Consider the following 21558-nt stretch of genomic DNA (forward strand, 5'->3'; position numbering starts at 1 on the left):
CGGAAACAACCGGAAGAGGCGGGGCCACGAGGCTAAAGCTCACAGTGCGCCTGCGTGAGACGTTTCCGCACGGTGTGGCACCCGAACTCTGTCTTGGCAGCGCACGTGGAGTGCTACGCCTCGGGCCGCGGGGGCGTCTCGTGTCTGCACCCGAATTCAGGTGAGCCGAGGCTTCGGTGGGTATGGAGGAAGTCGGGAAAGGAAGGGCGACTGGCCCGGGGCGTGGGGACGGAGCCCGGGTATCAGAATGGAATGGAGGTTTGGTCAGGCCTGGAGGGGCTGGTGGCGTCCCGCGTCGAGGCTCTGGTTCAGGCGATGCCCTTTCCCACTCTAGTGCGCTGCGCTGAGTCTGCAGTCAGCCTTTCCCTTTACAACGAGCGCGACGCTGTCTTCTCCCATTTTTTTTCCCTCAGTACCATGGGGCGCAAGTTGGACCCTACGAAGAAAGAGAAGCGAGGGCCGGGCCGAAAAGCCAGGAAACAGAAGGGTGCTGAGACCGAACTCGCTAGATTTTTGCCGGCAGGTACGAGGCTCTACCCATTCCCCAGCTTTTGCCCCAGTCTTTTTATCTGTATAGTAACTCTGCATTTTTTAGTCTTTACGTTTACTCTCTGTTCGAGTGGAATTTTCTTTGCGTAAGTTACTAGAAAATGAGTACGAAACACTCACTGTTAACAGTCTTTAAAAGTTAAGGACGATGTGACAAGGACACAGATATGGCATGCAAAGAAGTGCAGCTTAATATTGAGGGGGGTTCAGAGGAAGAGAGGATCCCATGCTGTTAAGAGAATTTAAGAAGATTTTGTTAAGAAGCCGAGTTTTGAAAAATGGGTGACATTTTAGCAGGTAGAAGTTGGGAAGGGAACAGGCCCTTCACTGTGACCTGCCTGGTCGAGGGGATGGAGATAGGAAACCCTAGATCTGGTTCCCACATGGTGAAGACTGGATGGGAGAGAAGAGTGGACAGGTGGTGTATGTAGGGCTTTGGATAAAAGATGCAGCTTACTGAGGTCTTAACAAGTGCTAGGCGCTATATTGAACCCTGTGCACACATTCTGTCACTTCATTTCCTTAGTGCCGTGTGAGAGAGGCACTGTTAAAGAATGAATGTTAAGAGGTGAAGTGACTTACATACAGGTATTAAGTGATGACAGAATTAAGCTTTTGTTTGTTGAAAAATGCATGGAAAATAGCAGTTGTACAGGTGAAATCTGCTGTGGTTGGTATTTGGATTTGGTTGCTGAAGATAGAGACCATTTAAATAAAAACTGACATGTTAATACATTTACATAAATCCTAACATACTTTTTATATATGAATAAAGGTGACTAATATTGGGGAGAAAAGATGGAGATACTTTTTATATCTCTTATCCAGCTCCTTGTAAACCACTGTGGCGTGAGTTACAATCTACTCCCTTTAATTAATGTACTGATACTCTTCCTACCCATAGTGTCTCTCATTTCCCTTTTCATTTCTCCTGGAATCTCCTGTTCAGCCTCTTTTTTTTTTAACAGCTCATGAAGAAAATTCCAAGAGGCTATCTAGTCGTGCTCGAAAGAGGTGAGTGTGGATGTCCAGACTTACACAAATTAAATTGGTACTGCTTATCTTCGGCCATGGGAGCCCATGTGATCATATTGATGGAAAGGGCTCTTTGGGGGCTGTCACATTTCTCTGTGATAGGAAGTGGCAGAGGTGGAGGTATGTTCTTACTTCCTACATATTTCAGGGTGGCCAAGAGGAGGCTGGGCTCTGCTGAAGCCCCCAAGACAAATAAGTGTCCTGGGGCCAAGCCATTGCCTGGAAAGCTACCAAAAGGTCAGTGAAAGGAGGAGCTGGGTGCCATGAGGAGTCGTCTGGGTCCTGGGAAGGGAAGGGCTTGCTGGGCATTTCTGGAGGGAAAGGAACAGCCTGAGGACAATCTTTGGGGCAGAAAGTACAGGCGCCATCAGTACGTGCTGCCAGCAGTCTGGGGTTCTTCAAACCCTTAGGGATCTCTGGAGGAGCCGTCCAGACACCTGGGAAGAAGGGAGCCCGGCACTTCCTGAACACTGCTCGAGGCAAGGAGCGCCCAGCACCGACCCGCAGCAGTGAGGAGGAGGAAGACTCTGAGGAGGATGGTGTGGTGACCCAGGTGGACCTCTGGGGCGCCGAGGACAGTGATGCTGACGTGATAGACGACTATGGAGCAGACTCTAATTCAGAGGATGGAGAGGAGGAGGAAGGTGAAGAGGTGAGATTTACCTCTCTGGGTGTTCAGGCAGAAATCATTGCCTTGCAAAGTTTTTCCAGACCCTTGAGACTGTCCCTCAGTGACAAGGCTAAGCCTGAGCAGAGAAAAGGGATTTTAGAGTTCTATCACTGTTTTCCTGTTACATGTGTCCTCTTGGTGCATGTGTGGGTGTGAAAGAGCTGTAGAGTAGAGCATTTTAAAATAAGAGAGTTCTCATTGCTGGTGAGGATGCAGGAAGGTGGACACTTGAATGCCGCGCTGATGGGAATAGAAACGCACACACATTTTTAATAAAGATTTTGGTATCTGAGAACCTTTAAATTTTTCCCTTTTGATCTAGTATTCTGCTTAGGAAGATGATCAGAATGTGTACAAATATTATTTATGGAGATGTAATGAGTTTTTTATGTATTATACAATTGAACATGAGCATGTTATTAGAAAACTCAAGCCATGTAGAATTGTGTGGAATAAAAATAAATCTCGTTTGCACACCTCTCCCACAACCCCTTTTTCTCTACTATTACGAGATTTGCAGACACCATGTGGACCATAATGACAAAAACTCTGGAAACTTCAAAATATCCAATATACTTAAGTTATGGTTCTCTTTCATATGTTGAACTAACATTTGGCCTTTATGTCTATGAAAGTGCTTGTGAATGAGAAAATGCAAGGAACAGACTTGAAAATGCACCCTGTTGAAACTATGAAAAATGGAGAGTTAAGTCTGGAAGAAAATAAGGCAAAATGGATGCCCAAGAGCCATTTTTACTCTCTATGAGTGGGTGTTAATGTTTAAAGCTTTTTCATGGAAAGGGAGATATACACAAAAGTAGAAAGAACAGTGCAGTGAACTTCTTCAATCTTTTAGTAAGTTTCAACAGTGGTGAACTTTGTACCAATCTAATAATTGCTTTAGGGTAGGGCATTTCCTTTTTAGAGCAAGTGTTACACTTGTATTTAGGAAAAAGTAAAAGTACAGAGAAGGGGCTCAGTCGGAGGGCGGAAGGGCAGGTTTTGCATTAACAGCCTCTGGTTTCTTTTTCAGTTGCTGCCCATTGAAAAAGCTGCTAAGAAGCAGAAGGCACGGGAAGCTGTTGCTGGGTGAGTTTTGAAAACTCTTAGGAGAGAGATGAGGCAGGGGGTGAAGGAAACTGAGGAAGGAGGAGGTGTCTGTTTTGATCTGTGAGTTGTTCTGTTCCTGGACCTGTTTCTAGGGGCCACTGGTGTGAGGAGGAGACTCATGAAGAGGAGGAAATGGAAAAAGTGTTGCCTGAGTCAGTCCCCAAAAAGAATAAGGAGATGAATGGAGGCCTACAGATCAATGTGGATGAGGAGCCCTTTGTGTTGCCCACTGTTGGGGAGATGGAACAGGATATCCTTCCAGTGCAGGGTGAGGGGATTTCCAGGCCCTGGGACCTCGTGAAACAGTTCCTTAACGCATCCACATGCCCAGACTCCAGACTTGCAGCAAGTTCACAAGCGCATCCAGGATATAGTAGAAGTGCTGCAGGATTTTGGATCTCAGCGGGAGGAAGGTCGGTCTCGTTCTGAATACCTGCACCGGCTTCAGAAGGATCTGGCTACTTACTATTCATATGGAGACTTCCTGCTCGGCAAGCTCATGGACCTCTTCCCTCTGTCAGAGGTAGTACATTTGTCCATCTCACACCCCTTCTGCTTTTCTCACCATCTCTCGCCTCATGAGCTCTGTAAGGAAGGCCGTCAGCTGTGTTGCTCTCTTCTCTTCTGGCTAAGCTCTTTGGTCAGCCTGACTTGCCCCCTGCCATCTTGTTTTCCCAGCTGGTGGAGTTCTTAGAAGCTAATGAGGTTCCTCGGCCCATCACCCTCAGGACCAATACCTTGAAAACTCGGCGCCGAGATCTTGCTCAGGTGAGGGTTGGGTTTTGCAGTTTGCTCATCTCAGGGAGGTACTGGTTTCTGCTAACTGTAGAGACTTCCCTTTTCCCACCCTGGCTGGGTGGGTCTCAGGAGCTAAGCATTTCTTCGTACAGTCATGGTCCCAGGGGGCAAACCTAGACAGGCCTGGTGTCATGCTGGGGCTGGCTGGCTGGCTGGCTTGCCCTAGGACCTCTGGAGTAGAAAACTCATCCCTTAGCCTCTGCTCCCAGTGACAGAGTTGAGCAATCTGCAACATGGTGAGGGGGCTGCCTCAGAAAGAAATGGGAGGGAGTCTGCCTTTAAATCAAGAAGCTGGTACAGCTGTGATTCCTGCCCCCAGAAAAAGACACAACACACTTGCACAAACAACACTTTAAGCTCATTGTTTCCAGGAGTTCAAGGGCCCCAGGTTTAAGACCCTGTTCTAAAGTATGTGGTGTGGGCCTGTGTGTTGTATATCTCCTGGTGTGAAGATAACCTGATAATTATCTTTAGTTGCTGTAAGCAGTGACATTTCATTTTAGGATGGTAAGGGGACTGAGCCTCTTGGAAAATTAGTCTACTTCAGGAGATAAAAGAATGGAATTAGCTGTCTGTTCCATTGGGATGGAGTTCAGACCTTGAGTTAGAGCCTGAGGCTACAGTGAAGGACATTTAGGTTGGGATGAGACAGGAAAAACTGTTCAGTGACTCTGATTGTTGTGTTCTGAGTACAGGCTCCGGTTGTAGTGCCACAGATTTTCTGATAGAATGAGGTTTTCATGTCTCAATTTGTTTTCTGGGTATAGTAGCTTATGAGACTTCTAAATCTTTTTCTTTTTTATCTTCAGGCATTAATCAATCGTGGGGTTAACCTGGATCCCGTGGGCAAGTGGTCAAAGACTGGACTAGTGGTGTATGATTCTTCAGTGCCCATTGGTAAGTGTGCGCTGCCTAGGAGTCCCCCTGCCATTGCTCTAGGCACTGCATCACTGACGGGTTCTCCTGCACAGGTGCTACTCCGGAGTACCTGGCTGGGCACTATATGCTGCAGGGAGCTTCCAGTATGCTGCCTGTCATGGCCTTGGCACCCCAGGAGCACGAGCGGATCCTGGACATGTGCTGTGCCCCTGGAGGAAAGACCAGCTACATAGGTATGAGAGGGCCAGGCAGGGGTGGGATTCATTTGGCTTTCTGCTCTTGAAAGTAGATGGGATCAGGGACTTGTTAGTGTTCAAGAAGCAGGGCACAGGCAGCTGGCAGAGTGGTGAGGAGCAAAGGCTCTGGAGCTGACCTGGGTTGCAGCCCTATGTGCACTGCTTACTGCCCATATGACCTTAGGCAAGCCCCCAGTCCTCTTTCATCACCTATAAGATGGCATGGTCTTGGGCTGGCCGTTGGAGTGTGCTTGCATTGTGAGGGTTGAGCTGTGTGTACAGAGTGGCATAGTAGGCTTTCAAGAGGCTTCATAGTGTGACTGCAGAGAAGGGAGGGATTTCTGCCTTCCTGTTCCCAGCCTTTGCATGCTTGGATGAGAGACTCCCTTGCATCCCAGCTAGAACTGTTACCAAGCCTGGGCCCTACTGCAGTATTTCAGAACACTCGTGTGGATGGGGGTCTCTTTTATACTCTACCGAGCAGCTACAGTTTGGCACTAAATTCATCCCCAGTGCAGGTTGTGGTTTCTTTGCTGTCTTGGCAGAGGGTTGCCTTATTTGTAGTAGATTTCTGCCAGCCTAGCATTGTCAGCTAGCATTGTCAGGTTTTGACCTAGTGTTCTGCACATAACTACTCAGAACTACCTCATTAAACTGTAGCTTTTTCAAAGAAGTGACAGTCTGGAGCCAGAGGATGTTCAGTGGCAGTGAAAACCATGGTGGCAGGCTTGCCCGTCACCCGGGCTTGGTGCAGACTGGGTAGACCTGGACAGTACAGTGGGAAACGGGCTTCTGGAGGGAAGATGCTTTGAAGTGATGAGATTCTACCAGCTGGAAGTCAGCTGGTACGTGTGGAGGCAGAGGAGCTCACTGCTGAGCATGTGCCCTCCCGCCCTTCAGCGCAGCTCATGAAGAACACAGGTGTGATCCTTGCCAATGATGCCAATGCTGAGCGGCTCAAGAGTGTTGTGGGCAACCTGCACCGGTTGGGAGTCACCAACACCATTATCAGCCACTACGATGGGCGCCAATTCCCTAAGGTGTGGCTTTCCTGAGGTGTCTACAATTCACCTGCCCCCTTCCTGACATTCAAATGCTTAGACTTGCCCCTAGGAATAAAGGGTGTGGTCAGGTTGCCAGAAACATCTGATTAACATGCCCTGTTTCCCAGGTGGTGGGGGGCTTTGACCGAGTGCTTTTGGATGCGCCCTGCAGTGGCACTGGGATCATCTCCAAGGATCCAGCTGTGAAGACTAACAAGGTAAGAAGTGTGGGAGGACCAGACAGTGGCCTTGGCTGGGCCTTGCAGAGCCAGCATGGGAGGTAGAGGAGCACTCTAAACAGTCAGTTGCTTACCCCTCCACCTGAGGCTGTCTTTGAAATTCTGACACCTTTGGTGTCTCCTCCTTGGGACAGGATGAGAAGGACATCCTGCGCTGTGCTCACCTGCAGAAAGAGTTGCTCCTGAGTGCTATTGACTCTGTCAGTGCCACCTCCAAGACAGGAGGCTACCTTGTCTACTGTACCTGTTCCATCATGGTGAGACCGCTGTTGTGTCAGAGCCTGAGGGGCAGGGATGGGAGGCCTGTTGCCCCTTAGAGCTCCTGTGAGCTCTAGCTCTGCTTTCCCTTCCATTTCTGCCTCTCCCACATGTCCAGGTGGAAGAGAATGAGTGGGTGGTCAACTATGCCCTGAAAAAGAGGAATGTGAGGCTGGTGCCTACAGGTCTGGACTTTGGCCAGGAGGGTTTTACCCGCTTTCGAGAAAGGCGCTTCCACCCCTCTCTGCGTTCAACACGCCGCTTCTACCCTCACACCCACAACATGGATGGTTTCTTTATTGCCAAGTTCAAGAAATTCTCCAATTCTATCCCCCAGTCCCAAACAGGTAAGTGATCTGTTCTCTCTACCCTTATCACCACCTTTGCTTCTTTCAAGAGGCTTCATAGTGTGACTGCAGAGTTCTGCCTTCCTGTTCCCAGCCTTTGCATGCTTGGATGAGAGACCCCTTGCATCCCAGCTAGAATTGTTCCCAAGCCTGGGCCCTACTGCAGTATTTCAAAACACTCGTGTGGATGGGGATCTCTTTTTTACTCTACCAAGCAGCTACAGTTTGGCACTAAATTCATCCCCAGTGCAGGTTGTGGTTTCTTTGCTGTCTTGGCTGAGGGTTGCCTTACTGGTAATATACTTCTGCCGGCCTAGCACTGTCAGCACGGGGTTGGCACAAGACTTCAGAACTATGAGCAGTTTCCTGAGCCGTCGTGCTAATTGCAGGTCTTTTTCTCAGACATCTTGAGGAGTCTGGCCTGGATCTTGGGGAAGGGTGGAGTTTTCTGAAACTAGCTTGAGAGCTCTGCATGCTCAGTGTAACCTGGGTTTAATTGGAAAAGGGAGAAGAGAGCCTCTGAGTATAAAATGAATGACTTACTAAGTTGATCTTTTTTTTCTTAATAAATAATGCCCCTTAAAAATTTACATCTGAATGTTAACAGAGCAAAAAAACCTTAATAGCAAAATTTACTCTTTTCCTGTAATTTAAAAAGTACATATTTCATGTCAGTCCTTGTTTATGTCTTACTAGCTTGTTTGTAGTTGCTGTGTGCTAGCCTTATTTTCCTGCATCTCATCAAAGTCTACATTAAGAAAATTATCTTCTTTGATTAAAAAAAAAGCCCAGTGCCTTAGGTTTATTCAGGATTCACCTCCTCCTCAGAGTATCTTATTATCTGCTGCCCTCAAGGGGATACAGTTTCCTCCAAAAACCTTTTGGCCCAAGGTTGGGTAGTGGTTCCTTTCCTTTATTTAATACAAGGTTCAGATATAAAGTGAATGCTAAGTAATGTGAAACTGGGGAATCTGCTCTTAGGCAGAGTCCCAGTTGGTGGCAACACTGGGCCAAGAGTACCCAGGCAGTTGCCTTATTTTAATACCTCCGCTTCTCCCCACTGATGATCCTGACCCAATGATGAGGCCATTTTCTGAAACCATCTTTAATTTTAACCCCAGGCAACTCTTCAGCATCCATCCCTACAAACCCAGACTTGTCTGACCTGAAAGGTCAGGTGACCCCAAAGCCTGAGAGCAGCAGCCAGCCTGCCAAGAAGGCCAGAGTGGCTGTGAAAGCCAAGTGGCAGTTGCAGAAACAGCGACATCCCAAGAAGGCCTCCTCCCAGAAGCAGAATGGCATCTCCAAAGCGACAGACTCAGAACTGGCCCCTGTATCTTCTGTCAGAAAGGCCCAAGCTCCCTCCAAGCTCCAGGATAGCAGTCAGCCAGCTGGAAAAGCTGAACTGACCAGGGAGCTGAAGGTGACTGGGAAACTAAAGCACCAGTCACCAAAGCTGCAGCTGTCCAAGAAAGTTGCCTTCCTGAAGCAGAGTGCTCCCCACAAGGGCTCGTGCCCAGAGGTGCCTGCTCTTCTGGCTCTCTCCAAGACCCAGGCCACCCGCAAGCCTGAGGACCACGATCAGCCCCTTGGGAATGCCAGAGGGGTTGAGAAGGTAAAGCAGCAGTTGCCAGAACAGCCTCTCAAGAAAGCTGCCTTCCAGACACAGAATGGCACCCCCAAGAGACCTAATACTCCCTCCATGTCCCCACTCCATTCCAGCCGGCCCCCACCAGCAAAGAGGAGAAAATCCCAGTCCTGCGGCAGCAGCCAGCCACTGCTGTCTTAGATGGCTGGTTGAAACTAGACTGGGGTGGCTCATTGTCTTAGTCACTGGGTTGGAACCCTTACCTTTGTGAGGTTTGCTTCCCTGCTGCGCATGTGAAATCTAATACACCTCAGTCTCTGGTGACTGTATTTTTTTTGAGGGAACTGGGTATAGGCTTTGCTGCTCTAAGGGCAGGGATGGGAGGGTGGGACGGAGGGGACTGCGGTACACTGAAAGCTAGGTAACACTCAGGCACCTGGGATCCCTGAGTCTTCCCAGGGACCCAGGAAAGGAGTCGGGGTCAGTCAAGGGTGTTTGGACCCTGGGGAAAGGAGAGCAGTTACTGGTGTGGGCAAGTGGGGCTTCCGGACACGAGAACTCGCAGTACTGGAGGACCTGGGTGTTCTGCCACCCCAGTGGATTTCGGGCATGGGCTGGGGTCCCATCTGGAAGGGCCGGCCGGTGATCTGTTGGCCCGGGCTCAACCTCAGGCCCGGAAAGGTCCAGGTGCCAGTCGTCAGTTGAGCCTTTCATTGGCTTTTTCTTTGCCCTCCCCCGCCCCCATGACCTCTGACCCTTCTGTTGGGCCGTCCGATTGGTTGCCCGGCGTTCCCCTGGCGTCTCATTGGCTCTTCTCTCTCGCCCTCCATCCCTGCTCCTGCACCGGTCTCCGTCTCCCAGCAGAAGGCGCAGCCATGAATCCGTTATTCGGTCCCAACCTCTTCCTCCTACAGCAGGAGCAGCAGGGACTGGCCGGGCCGCTGGGGGAACCCCTGGGAGGCGACCACTTCCCCGGCGGAGGGGACGTGCCCCCGGTGCCGCTCGCTCCGGCCGGCCCGGCTGCTTACTCGCCGCCCGGGCCGGGCCCGGCGCCCCCCGCCGCCATGGCGCTCCGCAACGACCTGGGCTCCAACATCAACGTGCTCAAGACCCTGAACCTCCGGTTCCGCTGCTTCCTGGCCAAGGTGCACGAGCTGGAGCGCCGCAACCGGCTGCTGGAAAAGCAACTGCAGCAGGCGCTGGAGGAGGGTAAGCAGAGCCGGCGGGGCCTGGCTCGCCGTGACCAGGCCGTGCAGACCGGCTTCGTCAGCCCCATTCGGCCCCTGGGCCTTACCCTGGGCGCCCGGCCGGCCGCCGTCTGCACCCCGTCGGCGCTGGTGCTGGGCTCGCCCGCGCGCTCGCCAGCCGGTCCGCTCGCGCCCTCCTCGGCCTGCCACTCGTCGCCCTCCACTTCCACCTCCGCCGGCTACTCCTCGTCGGCCCGCTTCATGCCCGGCACCATCTGGTCCTTCTCTCACGCCCGCCGGCTCGGGCCGGGACTGGAGCCCACCCTAGTGCAAGGGCCTGGCCTGTCGTGGGTGCACCCCGATGGGGTGGGCGTCCAGATCGACACCATCACCCCCGAGATCCGCGCGCTCTACAACGTGCTGGCCAAAGTGAAGCGTGAGCGGGATGAATACAAGCGGAGGTAGGGACCGGGAAGGAGGGACAGGGCCCTCTGTCATGCTCACATGGCCGGAACTAGGTGTGGATCCAGAAGAGGAAAGAAGCTGGGGCCTAAGAATCAGGGAGAAGTTAAATGAGTGAAGTTCCTGCTGTGTCAGGTGGAGCTTGGAAGGAGGTAGATGGGATTGGATACAGGGAGGCTGGAATCCACAGAGAATGCAGAAGTCCCACTTGCAACAAGAAGGACACCGGGAGAGGAATACCGTGGGGAATTCATATTTTCTCTTCTGGCTCTTCTTTTCTCTTATCTAACTGCAGTGTTTGGATGACTTGTTAACTATGGGGTTTTGTGAGATGTGAAGGGGACATGGCTTTGAGAGGTCACATCTGGGGTGCTGCTTATCCCCCCAGTCTCAGACCTTGGAGCAATTTTGTCATATAGGCTCTACATACTGATCAAAAGTAAGGGACAAAGAATATAGCTGTACTTTAGAAGTCTAAGTGCAATTAGAAGGGGGTGGGGAGGAAGGGGCACCTTGCACCCACCCAGGGTTTCCCAGAGCAATATTGGTAGAAACTGGGTACCTGCTCTAGTTCCATCTGAAAGGCTCTGGGGACCTCTGGGCATTCTTGGAGTAGGTAAAAAATAAAAATGGGAAATGAAAGAGCAAAGGGAATTCTCTAGGGAAAGGGGAAAAGCCTGGTAGTTGTCATAGGGCCAGTGGAAGCTGGGGGAATCTGAGAAAGTGCAGAGCCAGGGCGTAGGAAATGTGAGTAGAGCCAACAAAGGAGCAAGGAGGGAAAAGCTAGGGGTGTGGAGATGCCCTGTGAGTATAATGCAGCTGGGGGCAGCCCAGTGCATCCTGAGGGTGCATACTTGGCTTTCTGCAGGAACTGGTGGGGCAGTACCAGGGGCCCAGTGCTGGAGCTCTGGCTTCTTAGAAGGTTGATAATCAGGCTCTCAGGACAGGAACACAACCACAGCCAGCGCTTTGTAGGCTCTGTCGCCCATGCCATGGTTGAAGAGGAAGGAGATGACAGGTCAGAAGGAGGCTTTGGTATGGGGCCTTCAAATTTAACCTCTTAATCAGCCACTCTGACCCCTTGTGGGCAGGCTTGGGAACTACTCCTGCCTCCAACCCCTACTGCCAAGTGTAGCTGTCTGGTGGGGACTGACTGTTCTCAGAAACTGCTGCTGGGTCTGAGGGATCTGTACCTTGCCAGCATCCAGTTGATCCAGATGAGCAGGCTTTCTGGGACTGAGTCCTGTCCCTTAGTTGCAGTCCATGTTATGGGAGTCTTTGGGACTCTCAGTTCTCCTAAAACCATCATCCAGATGCCACCCAGAACCAGCCTGCTCCTGCCCCTATCCCTGCAGAGGGTAATCAACACAGTCAGCAGTGGAACATGGACGGACAGTTCTGGAATACATCCATAACCACAAGAACAACTGCCTGTCACAGGAGCATTTCTTTCTTTCTTTTTTTTTTTTTAACTGAAAGAGTGTTTGTCCTTGGTCCAGCTGTCCAGGGCAGCACAGAGTTCTTCCCTGGGGACCGAGCTCATCGCTTGGCAGCACACTGCTGTGTAGAGGCCCTGCAGCTCAGGCTGTATGATATGTGACACTGGCAGTTGCTCACTCATCCACCCAGAGTCCTGCCCTTGTTCTCCTTACAACAATACTGCAGCTCCGTAGCCTGAAAGGCAGGGGTGTAGCTGGAGCAGGGCACTGGGGAGGAGCTGAGGCCTTCTGTTCTGTTCTCAGCTCCCCTGCTGGGTGTGACCTTGGGTGGGTCTCCTTCTCTTGGCCTCAGTTTTTCCCATATAGGAATAGTCCCTGCTTCCTCACTTCACTCAAGGGTACCATTTATTTAGAAGAGAGGTGTTTGGTAAGTGTAGAGTACCAGAAATTGCTTACTTTCTACCAAGTTAAAGGAACCTCATGAGAGCAGATTTGAATGGAGGTCACAGTGGAACTATCTGTGGGAAAGTCTGGCTGGAGAGCAAACAGAATTCCAGTAGCTTCCACTACTAGATTTACGTTCAGATTTTTTTTTTACCCCTCTAAGAGTTTACTCATCTTAAGCTTTACCTAACTTCGTTAAGTTTCTACCTGAATTTTTTACTTCACTGTCAAATAGTGCTTCCCGCCCTTTCTGATGCATCTTGGACAGTCACTGTCCTTTCAGCCTTGATTTCCTCTTCTGGGGACTCGGAGACTCCAGAGTGTGAGGGTACTGCATCTCATGCCTTTATATTGTAGATGAAGAAGCCAAGGTCCAGAAGAGATAAAAAAAAAGGCCTTACCTAAGAGCCCGATGGACTTAGGGCCCTTCCTTGCACCCCCACCCCCCACCTGAGTGAGATGCCAGAGCAAGAGGGAGAAGGACATGGGGGCAGCAGGGGAGGGTGGCAAGGAGCCAAGAGGGCTGGGCACTGGAGTTGTGATGAGCTGGCAGGGTGGTGGCTGGACTGGCTGCCTCTTCTCTCCCCAGCCCGGAGGGGCAGTGGCAGTGAGGTAGAGGAGTTATAATTAGGAATGCTGCAGTGCGGATGTGAGAGAGGAATGGGAGCACCCAGGGGGCATGCCCAGGCGAGATGGGAGGAGACTCAGGGAGGGGAGGAAGGATAGAGCCCCACGTCTGCAGAAGTGTTCCTCGCGGGCTTTCATTTCCCTGCGGTCCTCTTTTTTTTTTTCTTCCTAACCAGCTCTCCTATGTTGAAGTTTCTCTCTTGGTGCAGTTCCCCTCCTCAGACTGGAGGAAGCCTTTCCAGAATGTGGCAAGAAGTGTTAGCTGTGTGGGTGGGGTCCCCCAGCCAGCCTTGCAGGATCCCAAGAGCCCAAGCGGTGATGCCGCCCACCCATCATGTTCTGGAACCAGCCTGGCTTGCCAAGCACTGTCCTCTGTGAAAAGCCCACCTGGATAACAGCTCTGCCTGGGGCCAAGAGTGCCTGTTAGCCTACTTGTGGTCTAGGTCTCTGAATCTGGGTCCCAGGAGATGCTGCTTCTAGCTCTCAGCCCCCCTACTAACTTTTAATACTCCAGCCCCTTCCCTCTGGGCTAGGGGCTTGGCATCCCAGGCTCCTGCTCCCCACCGCCTCGGTGCCTCAGGCCAGCCTGTCACCTCTAGGCTCACTGAGAGGGGCTCTGGGCAGGCAGTTTCCGGAGCTTGTGGGGATGGACTTTGAGTGTCTGCTGCCAGGCTCTTGACCAACTCTGTTGATGCGGGATGTGTCCTGCAGCTGCTTTTACAGGGTTAAATGGTCCCACAAGAGGCAGGGCAGCGGGCTAGAGGAGCTCTGTTCTGGTGCAGGCAGGAGGCGGGAGACCGGATCTGTGCGCCTGAAGGTGGGACACTGGGCTGGGGTGCCTGGTGGTCTGGTGCGGGTGGTGGTGGGCAGCCGGGCAGCTGGTGAGACAGGGCCTGGGTGGGACGGGTACTGTGGAGGACGAGGGTAGCAGCACTCTCTCTTAAAATGTAGTTCATGGTGCATGGCCCGGATGTTCTGGAAAGGGAGCTGGTGAGCTTGGCCCTTGCCAGAAAGTGTGGAGCTGCCTGACAACTGACTGGCAAGCCAGCCATTCCTGGCCGCAGCCCTTCCCTATCCAGGGAGCCAGACCAGGGAGTGAGCCTGAGCTGAGAGTTGGGGAACAGGGAGCTGCAGGCAGGGAAGGGCTCACACCGACCCTCTGCCTTCTCCCCATGCCTGCTAGGTGGGAAGAAGAGTACACGGTGCGCATACAGCTGCAAGAGCGAGTGAGCGAGCTCCAGGAGGTGAGGGCCGCTCTGCCTTCTGCCCTCACCCCCCCATTGCTCTTGGGCCCTGGTGCCAGCCCCTGGCCCTCCCTGTCCTTACCTTCCCACTGGCAGTTCCACTGATGTTAGGATTTTTTCCCTGGCTAGGAAGCCCAAGAGGCTGATGCCTGCCAGGAGGAGCTGGCGATGAAGGTGGAGCAGTTGAAGGCTGAGCTGGTGGTCTTCAAGGGGCTCATGAGCAATGTGAGTGTGGCCCCCCAACCCCGTGAGCTGCTCAGGACCAGGCGCAGCCGGCCCTGGCAGTTTGGGCTGTGATCTCCTGTCCCACCCCACTTTGCCATGCTTCTGCTTTTTTCCCCTGGTGCCCCCTAATTCAAGAGAAGAAGGATCAGAAGTCCCCATGTTGTGTCTGAGGGGCCGTATAATCTCTGTGGTCCTAATGGTGGTTAAGCAGTTCGTTAAGAACCCAGAGCCTGGCTCTCCACATTGCCAGCTGTGCAGCACGGGTGAGCTCCTTCAGTGCTCTGCCCTGTGTCCTCGAGCATGGAAGGGATGACAAGGCAGGTGCTTTGCAGAGTGACTGCAAGGATATAGTGTACCTAGGACAGTGCTGTACATACTTAGTGCCAAATATGTATTCACTAGTAGTATTATTTTGACAGCACTTTCTCTCCCTGGGTAATTCCCAGTACTCTCTTCCTCTGGGAACATAGTCCCGGAAGGGACCCAGGCCCTGGGCCCCTGCATCTCCCAGGAGCTCCCCGTCTGGCCAGGGAGCCAGTTGTAGAGCAGCTCCTTGTGTGAGCAGGTGCTGTGGGGAGGGCACCAGGAGGGCTTGGAGGAGGTGGCAGTGGCGCACAACCTGAGGGAGGAGGAGGGTCTTGCCTCGCAGTCCTTGTCTGGGTGCTTGCTCACTGTCCCCTGTGTTTCCTGGCCAGAACCTGTCAGAGCTGGACACGAAGATCCAGGAAAAGGCCATGAAGGTGGACATGGACATCTGCCGCCGCATCGACATCACTGCCAAACTGTGCGACGTGGCTCAGCAGCGCAACTGTGAGGACGTGATCAAGATGTTCCAGGTGAGGGCTGGCCACCCTCGGCCCAGGAGGGGCAGGCCTGGGCTCAGGCGCCTGGCCCACGCGGCCCAGGGCCCGAGCTCCTCGGGAGGATGGGGCAGACGCACAACCTTCCGTCCTCACTGGCTGGAGCCAGGCCCTGCCCTCCTTTTCGGGGGGACCTGATCATGGGGCCCTCGGTGGGACTAGGCTGGGGGGCAAGTAGCAGCCTCTGGAGAGGAGTTTGGAAGCTGTTTCTAATGCCATCTCTCCCTTCCTTCTCTCTCTCCTCTGTCTGCTCCTCGCCTCTCTTCCTTCATCTTCTCTTGCTTTCTCCACAGAAGAAGCTGGTTAGTAGCGCTCTCATGCAAGCTCTGTAACGTCCCGGTCCCAGTTTCAGAGGCAGCCAGGCCTCCGGCCCCCAGGGCTGCCCCGCCAGGCTGCTCGGCGCAGATTGCGCCCTCCTCTTTCTCCCCTTGCCTTCCCCCCACCTCCACCCCCTGGGCTTCCCTTCCTTCCACCCCTCTACCTCTGACTTGCCAGATCTGGATATAGATTCAGGTTCTCCTTTGTAAACACTGGCCCCCTCGTCCTTGCGGCCCAAACTTTTCTTTTCAGTTCAGTCATTTCATTAGAAAGACTTTTTTTAAGAATAAATGTCCTCTGTAGCCATTATGCACATCTTAGCGTGGTCACTGCAGGGTCACGTTTCTCCTGATCTTACTGCTCTGTTCTCTATTTCTTCTCTCCTTCCTTCTCAGTCTGCAGCCCTGTCCCCATCTGTGTCTGTCTGTCTGCCTCTTGGTGACTCTGGTGTCCGTTACTGTCGTTGTAACTGTGTCTTCTCTCTCTGTCCGCCCGCCCTTTTGTTGGTTCATGCTTCTCCTGCCTTCCGCGCATTCCTGCCGGCGCCTGCCCCCTTCTCCTCATGCACCCGGCCTCGTCTCTGTAGTCTCTGCACTTGTCTCCCATTAAGGTCCCATCCATGGGGGGGCGGAAGCGGGAGCGCAAGGCTGCCATCGAGGAGGACACCTCCCTGTCGGAGAGTGGCGGGCCCCACCAGCCCGATGGGGATGAGGAGGAGAGCACAGCCTTCAGCATCAACGAGGAGATGCAGCGTATGCTCAACCAGCTGTGAGTCCCGCAGGCCCCCCACAGCCCCCGCAGAGGCCGGAGCTCCCCGCAGGCCCCTCCACAGGACGGAGGTGGGCCCCACCCTCCTGACAGCTGGGTTCCCTGTCTCTAGGAGGGAGTATGATTTTGAGGACGACTGTGACAGCCTGACTTGGGAGGAGACTGAGGAGACCCTGCTGCTTTGGGAGGATTTCTCAGGCTATGCCATGGCAGCTGCAGAGGCCCAGGGAGAGGTAACCACCCCTCCCGGCCTCGGGGCCCCTATAGTTCTGCCCAGCCAGCTCCCTGCTTCCTTGCTGTTTTCCATCTGTGGCTGTCATCCTTTATCTGCTTCTCCCCTCTTCCTTTATCCTCCTCCTTATCTTCCTGCAGTTTCCTGTAACCGGACTTTCTCTCTCTCTCTCTCTCTCTCCCCTGCCTGGCCCTTGCATCGCCCCACCCTGGTCCTCCCTGTCGGCTTCCCCCTCGCTTCCCTGCTTCCCTTCCTACTCCAGCAGCAAGAGGACAGTTTGGAGAAGGTGATTAAAGATACTGAGTCCCTGTTCAAAACCCGGGAGAAAGAATATCAGGAAACCATTGACCAGATAGAGGTAAGGATGTGAGCTGAAGCGAGGCCGTGAGTGGGGCTATGGGACCCCAGGCCCAGGGCCTCCCCTGTTCTTTTGTGGAGGAAGAGGGTCTCCTGCTGTAGTAGCTGTACACCTCAGGCACTGTGGGGCAGGTGATGGGGGCTCAGACCTCAGCTCTGTCTCTTACTTCTTGTGGCTCTGATGTTTCATGAGCTGCTTATTCTCTCCAAGCTTATTTCTTTATTTGTAAAATGGGAGTCTTAATACTTCCTCTCATAGGGCTGTTTGAAGATCACATGAAAGATTGCCTGAGTGAGGCTTAGGGCAGTGTCTTTCTCAGCAAACACACTGTGTTGGCTTTATTATTACCATCCTTACTACTCGGTGCCATCACAGAGACCACTAAGCGGGGACTGAACCTGGCTGCTGCCTCGGCTCAGAACCTCCATTTTTAGTCCTTTGCCTTAGGGAGCCTTCTGGAGGTGGCAAGTGGCTCTGGTGCTGTACCTTCCATGCCAGGCCTTTGGGGGCTGCAGGAAGGGTTTGTGGCACCCTGCATGGAGGTGGGGGGGGCGCTCCTGTGAGCCCTCTTACCCATGTTGGGGGCCCTTCCCTGAACACTGTGACTTGGGCATGAGGCCAGTGGAGTTCTGTGACTCAGCCTCTCCCCAGGCCCACGTGGCTAATTACACTGTCCCTGCTCTCACACTGCCTGCGTTTTGAGAAGGAAGTTGAGAAATAAATTTCCTACATACTTACTCTCTCAACACACATCAAACAGTCTTGCTCCTTCAAGCAAAACCTGCTTTGGTTTCCTGCGCAGGCAGACAGCTGCTCAGTGTTAGAGCAGACTCATGCCGCTAGCTGGGGAGCTGCGCAGGGAGAACCGCTGCCCTCTGCCCTCACACCGACTTCCCCGCCTCCCCTCTCCCCAGGCGGCGACAGTGGGAGAACCGTGAGGAGAGCAGACAAGGTGTTGGTGGCAGTGCCACTCCTGGGGATCCGTCTGGGGTACCTGAGGTCCTGTTATCTCAGTGAGGTTGACCTCTCAGGGTCACTGAGATGTGGCGAGGACCATTTCCCATTGTTGGATGGTAAAGCCCAGGGTAGAGGTGGAGGGATCCTTTCACCCTGCCTCCTCTTCCCCATCTTCCCGCGCTTCCCCTGCCCTCTGCTTATGCAGTTGGTGGATGTCATCAGCGCGTGTTGTCACTGGCACCTTTGAATGTAGGGTCATCTTCTTTACCTCCTCCCTGCTTTGAAGTGTGAGTTATGGGGAGACATACAGATGCACAGAGACAGCCAGTGGCAGGTCTAGGCTTGTGTTTTGATAGACACATTTGTCTCATTTCCTTCATCCCTGTTGTACTGAGTGGTGGGCTCTAGAACCCAGCCCCTTGCTCACTGGCTCTCCTGAGGTGGGAAATTAGGGTGAAGGGGGCAGCTGAGCTGAACAAGAGCTGGTTTCTCTGGTTTCCTTCCTAGCCTGAACAGTCGGCACATCCTATTTCTTGGGCCCACTGCTGTGGGACCCCAGCCATTCGAGCCACACTCATGAGGGCTTCTGACCCACCCAGGTCACCATCTTGTCTTGTTACTGTCCTGACCACCTCTTTGTCTGGCCCTGTGGCCCATTTACTGCTTCCTCCAAGTTCCCATCCTTTGTCAAGTTTGGATTAGTTTGGGGTGGCTTCCTCTGTCCTGTTCAGAGCATTTATGGGTGGTTTCCTACCCTTTTGCTTTGCTCTTCAGCAGTCAAGCAAATACCACTCTGAGCAGTTTTACTCTGCCTCTTCTTTTGGCCCCTGTCCTTTGTACCCTAGACAGAGTGAGGCAGCAGATTGTCTTCCTGCCTCCGCGCCCACCTCTCGGCTCCTCCTCAGAGCCAGGACTGGGCTCGGGAGGGAGCCTGTGCTGCCTTGAGTCTGAGCCCACATTTTTGCACATGAAATATTTCTTAAATCAAAATACATCTTATAACCAGGAGGACAGCAGTCTTTCTGTTAGTCTGTGATGATGGCTTGCAAATGAGAAAATAAGGAAATAAGGAGGAAATGGATGGTGCGAGAACTGAGCCCCTCTCAATGGTGTGGCCAGGTCTCTTCCTTAGGCCAGGAGTCTTGTGGGTACTTCACAAAGTTCATTAATAACTTCCCATCGAGGTGCTGGGCATGCACATGCAGAGATGAATAAGAAGACCTTTCCCTTCCAGAGCTCCCAGTTCAGTGTGGGAGAGACTGGGTGCAGAGTTGTCCGGGGAGTGAGGGATGGGCCAGGACCTGGAGGAACCATGGAGAGGAAGTGACGCTGTGTACAGAACCACTCACGCTCCCCACAATGTCCATTGCCTCAGAGCTGCCTGCACTGACAATTCCTCACTGCTCTCCTCAGGGAGCGACTTAAAAGAATGCATACCTTTGGATTCCTCTGTAGGCAGAGGTTGTCAGGAAGACGAGAAGGAATGATAGTATATTAGGGGCCTTTTGCCTTGACCTGATTTATTTTTAAATCTGAGCCACCAACCTTTGCTGCCTGGGCTCCTGCCTGGTGGCGCTCCTGGCGTGCTGGCCCCCTGGGGTGGGGCAGGGACCCTGCTGATCCATGGCCTTGCCCTGTCCCCACCACAGCTGGAGCTGGCCACGGCCAAGAATGACATGAACCGGCACCTGCACGAGTACATGGAGATGTGCAGCATGAAGCGAGGTTTGGACGTGCAGATGGAGACCTGTCGCCGGCTCATCACGCAGTCTGGGGACCGGTAGGGGCTCCCCATGGGTGTGGCTCTCCGGGGTGATGCAGGAGGGAGCAGTGGGCCAGAGCCCTGGGCGGGCAAGGCCTGAAGATGCTCTGGCAGTGGCTGTGTCATGTGTTGATGGGCTCTCCTTTTGGGGTCCCCTGGTGTGTCTACCCAGCCCACAGCTCCCCTCAGCAGTTGGATGGTACATGTGTCCGCTTGTGGCTGGACAGCTGAAACCTCCAATGCTACCAGCTCTGGCAGCTAAAACCTGACCAGGAACCCAAGGGGTGCAGGGCAGATGTTTATCTGAAGTCCCAGCCACAGTCCCTGCATTTGATTCTGCATAAGTTATACTGCAACCAAAAAGAAAATATGTAAGAAGTCACAAAACAGTACAGGTAGACATAAAGCTGAGGTCATCAAGTCAGTGCCCTTGGGCTCAGGCGACATCTCTCATGCTGTGACTTCAGATATTTCTGAATTCTGAGCTTCCCAGAGTCCCCAAGATAAAAAGGGAGCGATTCCCCCATCAGAGTGGGTGGGCATTGTTTCTTCCCCTTCCCCATATCTCTTTCCCAGCCTCCCCCACCTCCTATCCCTGCCTGAGACAAAATTCTCCCTGCCCCAGGGTGACAGCTGGTATTTTTTCTAGAAAGTCTCCTGCTTTCACTGCGGTCCCGCTTAGCGACCCGCCGCCACCGCCAAGTGAGACTGAGGACTCCGATCGTGATGTCTCATCTGATAGCTCCCTGAGATAGGGACCTCCCTCCAGCCCGGCTCCCCTGGGCCCACCCGGCTGGGAACTCACCAGGCAGAGGGTTGGGGGCTTATGGAAGGGAAGCATCATCTGTCCTGCTGCACAAGCCTGGCTCTGGGGCCTGCGGCTCCTCCCTTGCCTTCCTCCCTTGGTCCTTGGCCTGGGGTGTCTGGAGCGAGGCTTAGCCTGCCCTTCCTGGGCGACCCCAGCTCACCTGGGGCACTCCTGCCTTCTTGCGTGGGTGTCTGCTACTTTCTCATATTTAAAATGCTGCCAAGCGATTGGGACCCCTGACCTTCTCCGCTAAGGAATGTGATTGTCAGATCTTCCTTCCATCCCTGTGGCCTCTAGAGCCTGCTTGATGTCTGATTCCGCACTGGTGCTAACCGACCCAGGCACTGGTATGAAGTGGGTCAGGCCGAACTTTCCCTGGTGTGTGCAGCATGTGGCAGGGGAGGGCTTCCCCTTCTGTTTCAGGTGGAGGAGGCGGGACTGGGCAGGGCTCTATGTCCTCCCTCAGGGTCGGCTGCTGCTGACAGCAGTGATGTGGCTATGACCCCTTTCCTGGAAGTGCCGTACATTAAAGGGGCCTCGTGCCCCGTTCTAGATGGCATCTGGGTTTGACTGGGTGCGGTATTGTGGAGGGAGATGGAAGCTCGTCTTCTAGTCACTGCTGAGTGACAAGAGAATGTGAAGCTACTTCACGTGTGTGTGTGCATGTGAGTGTACGCAGGTGGGTGTGTACATTTATTTGGTGTGCATGCCCATGGGTGTGCGGGTGCACATGTCCTCAGGGTCTCAGTCTCTGTAAGTATCAGCTGAAGATGTGTCCTTCCATGTCTGTCGTACACTGAGACCAACATGCTGAGTAAGAGGTCCTTGGAAAGGGCTGGAGAAGTTGGGAGATGCGACTGATGACACCTCAGCATAACTGCCAGCGGGGGGCGATGCTGAGCTGACATTTGAATGGAATCTTTAATAATAATGAAACTGGAGAGTATCGAACACTTTTGTGTCACTGTTTCTAGCACTTTCTGATAATAGTACACAACCCCATGAGGTAGGTAGACAAGTTTTTTTAATAAACGAGCAGGTGCAGAATGCAGAGTAGTAAGTTTTAACTTGCCAAAGCAGTAAGAGCCTCTAGGGCAGGAGCAGGGTCTCAGGCC

At 53.0% G+C, this 21558-nt stretch overlaps 2 protein-coding genes across 5 annotated transcripts; both read left to right on the top strand.

The window, feature by feature from the left end:
* Positions 1-19: 19 nt before the first annotated feature.
* On the top strand, positions 20-9073 carry NOP2 (NOP2 nucleolar protein). The gene is made up of 16 exons (XM_017645905.3): positions 20-160; positions 414-523; positions 1518-1563; positions 1733-1821; positions 1995-2236; positions 3288-3343; positions 3457-3614; positions 3688-3887; positions 4043-4132; positions 4972-5059; positions 5134-5274; positions 6178-6317; positions 6449-6538; positions 6694-6816; positions 6936-7164; positions 8286-9073. Exons 2-16 carry the CDS (start codon positions 418-420, stop codon positions 8951-8953), a joined length of 2466 nt encoding a protein of 821 aa, XP_017501394.1. The 5' UTR covers positions 20-160; positions 414-417; the 3' UTR covers positions 8954-9073.
* A 79-nt stretch (positions 9074-9152) lies between these two features.
* Positions 9153-21394, top strand: IFFO1 (intermediate filament family orphan 1). 4 transcript variants are annotated; one of them, XM_017645912.3, is made up of 10 exons: positions 9153-10400; positions 14095-14155; positions 14285-14380; positions 15076-15216; positions 15534-15542; positions 16145-16326; positions 16439-16559; positions 16821-16916; positions 19523-19653; positions 20285-21394. In XM_017645912.3, the coding sequence occupies exons 1-10, from the start codon at positions 9496-9498 to the stop codon at positions 20388-20390; spliced, it is 1848 nt and encodes a 615-aa protein (XP_017501401.2). In that variant the 5' UTR covers positions 9153-9495; the 3' UTR covers positions 20391-21394. The 4 variants fall into 4 exon arrangements, with proteins under 4 accessions (XP_017501401.2, XP_017501400.2, XP_073079709.1 ...); XM_017645911.3 differs by lacking the exon at positions 15534-15542 and having other exon boundaries at positions 16169-16326; positions 16824-16916; XM_017645910.3 differs by lacking the exon at positions 15534-15542 and having other exon boundaries at positions 9201-10400; positions 16169-16326.
* Positions 21395-21558: the final 164 nt, after the last annotated feature.

The sequence above is a fragment of the Manis javanica genome, chromosome 15 (assembly GCF_040802235.1).
Source record: "Manis javanica isolate MJ-LG chromosome 15, MJ_LKY, whole genome shotgun sequence".
Classification (NCBI taxonomy): Eukaryota; Metazoa; Chordata; class Mammalia; order Pholidota; family Manidae; genus Manis; species Manis javanica.

Coding starts and splice junctions, on each gene's coding strand:
- NOP2 (XM_017645905.3), top strand. CDS start 418: ATGGGGCGCAAGTTGGACCCTACGAAGAAAGAGAAGCGAGGGCCGGGC. Junction 6,318..6,448: donor ATGGGCGCCAATTCCCTAAG/GTGTGGCTTTCC, acceptor CCTGTTTCCCAG/GTGGTGGGGGGCTTTGACCG. Junction 6,817..6,935: donor ACTGTACCTGTTCCATCATG/GTGAGACCGCTG, acceptor CCACATGTCCAG/GTGGAAGAGAATGAGTGGGT.
- IFFO1 (XM_017645912.3), top strand. CDS start 9,496: ATGACCTCTGACCCTTCTGTTGGGCCGTCCGATTGGTTGCCCGGCGTT. Junction 14,156..14,284: donor GAGTGAGCGAGCTCCAGGAG/GTGAGGGCCGCT, acceptor TTCCCTGGCTAG/GAAGCCCAAGAGGCTGATGC. Junction 16,560..16,820: donor CTGCAGAGGCCCAGGGAGAG/GTAACCACCCCT, acceptor TTCCTACTCCAG/CAGCAAGAGGACAGTTTGGA.